This window comes from Penaeus monodon, chromosome 17 (assembly GCF_015228065.2).
Source record: "Penaeus monodon isolate SGIC_2016 chromosome 17, NSTDA_Pmon_1, whole genome shotgun sequence".
Lineage (NCBI taxonomy): Eukaryota > Metazoa > Arthropoda > Malacostraca > Decapoda > Penaeidae > Penaeus > Penaeus monodon.
Window position 1 is genome coordinate 6,350,251 of NC_051402.1, and position 7,500 is coordinate 6,357,750.

A 7,500-nucleotide genomic window follows, 5' to 3' on the forward strand; every position below is an offset into this window, starting at 1 on the left:
ATTGTTCTTTAGCGGAATAAAAAACATTTCCTAATCTTAAAAAATGGCAAAAATTAAATATAAAATAATATTGATCAAAAAAACTCGTTTCGTTATGGTAGCCAGTGAGATAATTGATCCCTGTTGTCACAACTATGGATGAAATATCATTATATTCATACACTAGTATTACGAGAATTATCATAAGTATCTTGTTATCATCATTATCATCACCATCATTATTGTTACTGGTACTTCTAGTAGTACTATTATTATTACTACTACTATTCCTAATGCTACTACTACTGCTATTACTGCTACAATACTAATTATCATCATTACTCCTCTTTCTAAAATTATCACTATCATTGACTATTCATTTATTGCTTCACTTATGAATATTAACAATAATCTATTTAATACTAACACTTTTAAGGCTCTGTTTTCATTATCATTATTTTCCTCAGCATCTAATATCTGTGACTTGTTTTACCAACATCACTAAATATAACAAGTCTGCATTAGCTAACAGTCTTGCGAAGGCCCGCGGTTTAAGACGATCGCACTCTGCTTGTAAAACCTGGAAGAACCTTAACTAGTTAAAAAATGATAAAATCTTATATGGCGAGGGGCAGTAAGTCGTGTGAAGAGTTCGGCCTATCACCTGTTGACTACCTGCAAGTCATATTAAGAATTTTTAGACCGGGAATTTGGTATTGATTTGTTATTGACCGTAGCATAACCTTTACACGAAATCAAGAAGCTGACGATATACATAGGTATGTGTTTACATATATATATACACGGAATTCCTAAAAGTACTGCGTTCACTGAAAAAGATGTTGACATGTGCAATTGATTTCTTCTTAAAAAGAAGAAAAAAAAAATCCTGAACTCATACAGCAATTCTTTGACGTATTGCTATTCATCTTTTATTCAAATATTCAAAATTTATTTGCCAAAGTTTCAACAAAGTTTCAAAGTTTCAGTTTCAACTGCTTTTCCGCGAATCTCGGAAAATTTGGGATTTTTCCTTACCTCTCCCAATTTCCTTTCCTTGGCTGGAACTCACTTCTTGAGTCGAATCTTGAAGTGCCTGATACTGAGGGAGTTTACCGTGCATAACTGAACTATGTGTATATCATGTGCCCACTAACATAACTGAACTTTCGATTCCAGCAGTTCTATATGGCGTCATAACAGCAAAACAAACAACAAAAGCCCGCGGGAATTTCATTCGTAAGGAAAAATATATATTTTGATTAAGACATCAAAGCTCTCTCCTCTTTCCAAAATCTATTGGCTTTCTTTAAGATAGACGTGTTCATACTTGGTGGTGGATGACAGATACAAGGAACGGAGACCTCTATACAATTTTGGTTCAATCTGACGCTAGAACACAGGACGCGTAAAAATTTCTTTTTGATCAAGTTATATATCCTGACAATTAATGCTTAGGAAATGGCCTTGCCTTCCTGAAACAATTTATAACAGAATTTTCAATTCTATTTATTTGCATTCATTTGTTTATCTATTTTCAGCTATACAGTCGAAGAAATGACTTTAAAACTTTGTTTTTGGTTATAAAGATTAAGTGTTTTGATATATATATTTCCCCCCATATGGCACTCTAGAGTTAACTGTATCAAACCTTAGATCAAATAAGAATTGAAGCGATTAGTTTCATCCAAATAATTGTTCGAACGACCTTTCTCGAAGAACCAAGATATCTAATAAATTTGGCCACGGTTGTTCTCACATCGATCCGATTAACACCGCTGATCCAGAATTTATGAAAATCCCCCCACCCCCCAGAAAAAAACCGTATGTACACAACATCGAAGTGTGCGAGTAGGTGAACATTGCGCTACATCATGCGTAGGAAGGAACCGTTCCTCTTGCTCGGTGGTTTTGTACTGTACCTTGGTGATATATTGACCCTGGTTGACGGCTTGTCCTACGCTCCTCATGACCCCCACATGACCTCCTCCGGTGAGAAGCCAGGCGTCAGTGGATTTGACCGCCTAAGGACAGGTTAAGAAAGGTCAGACTGAAGATGGTGCTTTGATTATGTTTTTAGGATGTAATATGAGTAAAGTCGCAACTACTGTAAAAGGGAATTTTGTAAATCACCTTTACTAATTTGTACAATATCACAAATTGTCATTCGTAAGTGTCAACAAATATAAAATCACATAGTGAGTTTATTGCTTCCCTATCAATTATTATTATTATAATTATTATCATCTTTTTTAACCTAATGGCATATAAACAGTACTAATAATCCAATTGCAGCTTTTATAATACACTTGTCTTGCTATATTTACACATCCTTTATTTTTTCATTTAGTATTTCTCTTCACTTACACAATCGCACATGATTAATCAAGTGACCAAATTAATCGCGCGATTGCCTCTCCATATTCACTTATACATCATCAATGTTGTTACTGTTTCTAACACACAGCTGTTATGCTTTCTACACATACAGATTATTTCTTGAGTTACTGGTTTTCTCATACATTTTTTTCATAGTCATACACTATAAATCCATCTCTCATTGCCACCATACAATATATATATATATATATATATATATATATATATATATATATATATATATATATATATATATATATATTTGCAGAAGCATGTGCAATCTCTTTCCTTTCCAACTTTCAACTAATCGTGCTTAACCAGAAAAGAAAACAACCAACCGTTTTCACTTCCCTCGACCAATCTTGATCAACCCGGAAGATGACAACCAACCTCTTACCCGCCTCCTCCAACCAACTTCACCCACCTCGGGGGAAACAATCGACCTTATGGCTTCCTCCAACTAAACTTCCATCCAATACAATCGACCTTTTCTTTTCCAACCAAGCTTCATCAACCTGGAAGATATCAACCAACCTCTTCTCCTCCCTCCACCATCCAAGCTTCATCAACCCCGTGGAAAACACTCGACCTTTTGGCTTCCTTCAACCAAGCTTCATCAACCACGTGGAAAAACACTCGACCTTTTGGCTTCCTTCAACCAAGCTTCATCAACCTCGCGGAAAAACACTCGATCCTTTCACTTCCTCCAACCAAGCTTCATCATTCGCATCGAAAACAATCGACCTTTTGGCTCCCTTCAACCGACCTTGATCAACCCGGAGGAGAAAATTTCGTTCTTTTTTCCATCGAGCCGGAAGTTCTTGGCGCCGCCCGTGACCGAGATGACGAGCTGAGGGCGCTGGGGCTCCATCATCCGCCAGTAGTCCGTCAGGAGAGTCAGCACGCTCTGGATGTTCGTGGTGTCCGCCAGCCGCACGTACTTTGAAGGCTTGTTCGTGCCTGTGGGTCAGGAGGAGGTGGAGGAGGAGGAGGAAGAGGGAGGAGGAGGAGAAGGAGGAGAGGTAAAAAGAGGGGGAGGAGGAGAAGTAGGGAGAGGGAGGAGGAAGAGAGGTAAGAAGGAGGAGGTGGGAGAGAGGGGAGGTAGAAAGAGGGGAGGGGATGGAGTGGTAAGAGATAGGGTAAGAGAAGAGGTAGGAGGAGAGAGAGAATGGAGAGGAAGAAAAATAGGAGTGATGGTAAGAGGGAGAAATTGGTGAGAGAGAATAAAGGAGGGAAGAGGTAGGGGAGGAAAGGAAGAAAGAGGCAGAGAGAAGAGAGAAGGAGAAGTAGGAGGAAGGATAGAATGGAAAAGAGAAGTAGGAGGGAAGGGGTGAGAGGAAAGAGAGAAAGAAAGAAGGGTGTAGGAAGGAGGAGAGAAGGAGGAAGGGAGAAGTGGGAAAAAAGAGAGGTGGGAGGAGGGAGGGAATGAGAAATTGGAAGAGGAGAAAAAAGGAAGGAAGGAGAAGGCAGCGTAAGGAGTAGGAAGAAGGAGGAGGGAATAAGCAGAGAGAGAGAGAGAGAGAGAGAGAGAGAGAGAGAGAGAGAGAGAGAGAGAGAGAGAGAGAGAGAGAGAGAGAGAGAGAGAGAGAGAAGGGAGGAACAAGGTGAAGAATATAAGGAAGAGATGAGGAAAGAGTTAGAGGTGGTGGAAGGGAAGGAAGAATGTAGTGGAAACAAGAGAGAATAAACGAAAGAGGAGGAAAGGAGAAGAGAAAGGGTGACATTAACGCTCATTTAGTTGCAAAGAAATGTACAGAACACGCACGCACAGTCACACACACATGTATAAATCAATAATCATAACCCCATCCATTAGTGACCGTCAAAAAAAAAAAAAAAAAAAAAAAAAAAAAAAAAAAAAAAAAAAAACGACAATAATCACATTACTATTACGTAAAAAACAATAACAACAACAACAACAACAACAGCAACAGCAACAACAACAACAACAACAACAACAACAACAACAACAACAATAATGATAATAATAACGTTATTATTAGTATTGTTATTATTGTTATTATTTTTATTATCACTGTCACTGTTATTTTCATTATTGTTATCCCTTTTTGTTATTATTATGATTTTAAACATCATCATCATTCTTATAATGATAATAATCATCGTCATTTCTATTACTGTACATGAAATAATTCCCGATTTTATTTTTTCTTTTGTTTCTTCTCTAGATATAGTTAAAACAACAGAAAATATAGAGATTATATCACATCTACAACTGTTTAATATCAGTGTCTCATATATCATTAATATTGCACTTGACATTACGATATGTAGTAGATAGTGCATCATTATATACAATACGTGTTAGTTATACATACAGTAGCTGATAAAATCTATTCTGACTTGAATGTAAAATCCATATATGTTTTATTTCCATGAACAGTTAACAGACAATATAAGGTAGCTGATAGTAATAACATCTAAAATGACAAGGTGTGTCCTATATTCCACAATAACGAATTATTTATACCCGGTGTATGGTCACAGGTCGGTAGTAAAAACGCTGGTACGTGTTTGCACATACATGTTCTATCGACCGAACGTATACCAAGAGACAGAAAGAAATATATGCCTTAGTGTATTTGGGGGCAGAATAGCATTAAGGAGATGGACATTGATCACGTGACTGGACATTATTATTGCATTTATTATTTATCGCTTTGTGTGGCAAGTTCTCCAACTGGAGGATAACTACAGCCGTTAAAAAAACAGTATCAGAAAAAAATGCATCTACTAGCCGAATAACATTAATAATAACAATATTAGTAATTACATCAGTAATAAGTGTAGACAACAACAAAAATATAACGAATATTCAGTGGAAATAATACAACTGAATCATACATTACCATTTAAAAGTAAATAACTGCTTGCTGTCATCATGCGTTGATATTAATGGGTATTTATAACAAACCAACAACGGTATTGTACGATGCACTGAAAGGGCTAGCTATAAACTATACGAAAAGCCTTCTCCGTGATTAACTGTGGGAATTACTGCTCAAATACCTTTGAAACGAAATCGATTGCCGCCTTAATAAATGATACCCAATGAAACAAATGTGAACAGGTCGAACGGAACTAATATAGAAAACGGATTAGTTTTGCTGGGTGGACTTTTAAAAATACAAACGTTAATGAACATTTCAGAAGGCCAGGAGGAATTCTTTGATAAGGCGAGATGCGATTTACGGACATTTGTGGTTGGAGTCTGCAATAAGGTTTCTCTTTCTGTTTAGATGCCTCTGTCTTTATGCCTGTCTCCGTTTGTCTACTTCTAACTTTCTGTCTGTGTCTGTCTTCCTCTACCTCTTCCTCTCTCTCTTTTCCTGTCCTCTTTCGAAAGACGACAATGATTGTTTACGTTTAGATGCCCCCATAAAGCAAAGAAAAAAAAAAAAACGCGTACAATTTTTATAAATAAATAAAAATTGTACGCATTTGGAAGAATGTGCTCTACCAAAGGATTTCAAGTAGATATTTTAAAAAGTAATCACAAAAAAATATTAATAATAAATAAATAAATCAAACTAATAGAGAGAGAAAACATTACATTATCAATAAACATTATAAAACCTACTATAACACTAACAATCACAACGCCATCTATGACACACACTAGCACACTAACAGCCAGACACAATTACAATCACCTTAACAACCCCAACACCATAGTCAACATCAACTTAAGAACTAAACACTTGCCGGAGGTTTCGTTAGTGAAGATGATCCTCCCGTAGGCGTTGGTTGGCAACTCCCTCAGGTGAGTCTTGGGGTCCCATTTGCTATCGACCGGAGGGATTTCCTGTAGCGGCCACGATTTCGACAGGGTAGGTGCGCTGATCTGGTATGAAAGAGTTCAAAATAAAATGTTAATAGCAGCAGCAGTAGTAGTTGTAGTAGCAGCAATAGTAGTAGTTACTGTTGTAATAGTAGTAGTAGAAGTAGTAATAGCAGCTGTAGTAGTACTATCATTAAACTACTGTAATTATTAAAAATAACTATTATAACGATAAGATTGACAAAACACAACAATTATATAAAAATAACAGCAATAATAATAGCGACAGTAGTGGCGGTTGTAGTAATAGTAGGCTAGTAATAGTAGAAGTAGTAGTAGTAGTAGTAGGAGGTGGAGGTATCAAGAATAGAAATTAATAATAGTTGTAGTTGAAACATCAGTAATATAACAGCAGTGGTGGTGGTGGCAGTAGTAGTAATAGCAGTAATCTGAACTCACAATTGTCAAAGAGAGAAACTGAAATAGAAATAGAGAGTCAGCTATCTGCGTCTCACCTGACATCATATCATCCATATTACACTTGGAACACGGAATACAGAACACTGTACTGGGACAACCACAAAAACCAGGTAACTGAGACAAGAGATTAACAGATTGAAATTAAACATATTCGGTGAAATAAGCTGGGCAGGAATGGGAAAACATGATATAGAAGGCGTCTCACAATACGCGGTATGGAGAACATTTGCGATTATGGAGTTGGAATAAAAAAAGAAAAAAAAAAGAAAAGAAAAAATAGAAAGGAAAACAGAAAAATATCACTGAACCACATGGGGATAGAAGAGCATGGATGTATGGTAGATTGATGAGGGAGGAGGTAGTAACACATGTATGGTTGACACCTACCCAGAAGATACTGAATAGCCCCCGTGAAGAAAACAAAGATGAAATTGATTTTATAATAAGTAAGAAGAGATACAGGAATTATTAAAAAAAAAAAAAATGTAATTCACAACATGGTATATGAATAAAAAAAATTAATGAATCATACTGAATTACGAAACATTGCAAAAAAAAAAAAAAAAAAAAAAATCGATATGTAATAAAATAATGGAGAGATAAATACAGAACAAGAATTGGCATTCATTAACATCATGTTTTATTAGGGAATCTAAAATGGCACTCTTACCAAAAGCAAAATAAAAATCCAAACAAAATCGATGGACGAAGAAATCTTGGACGACGGGAGATTGAAGGAAAGGATAAAAAAGGAAAATATGACTACTTATAACTAAAGATGCTTGAGAAACAGAGCCAAAAAGATGGCTAATTGGCAGCTTACGGAAGATCAAGAAATTAGAAGACACACACCGCCCAAA

General features: G+C 36.4%; 2 protein-coding genes across 2 annotated transcripts in view; both read right to left on the reverse strand.

Annotated features, from left to right (window-relative positions):
* LOC119583227 (transient receptor potential cation channel subfamily M member 2-like) overlaps window positions 1-3,348 on the reverse strand; it is a 3,879-nt gene extending 531 nt beyond the window's left edge. Inside the window, exons 1-2 of the mRNA XM_037931702.1 lie at window positions 3,125-3,348; window positions 1,902-2,003 (exon numbers count right to left, since the gene is read on the reverse strand). Of these exons, the coding sequence (XP_037787630.1) occupies window positions 1,902-2,003; window positions 3,125-3,232 (210 nt within the window). The 5' untranslated portion in view covers window positions 3,233-3,348. The remainder of the gene's footprint in view (window positions 1-1,901; window positions 2,004-3,124) is intronic.
* Window positions 3,349-6,028: 2,680 nt separating this feature from the next.
* The window catches only part of LOC119583228, a 5,338-nt gene continuing 3,866 nt past the window's right edge, over window positions 6,029-7,500 (reverse strand). The window contains exon 6 of the mRNA XM_037931703.1: window positions 6,029-6,223. Coding sequence (XP_037787631.1) covers window positions 6,029-6,223 — 195 coding nt within the window. The remainder of the gene's footprint in view (window positions 6,224-7,500) is intronic.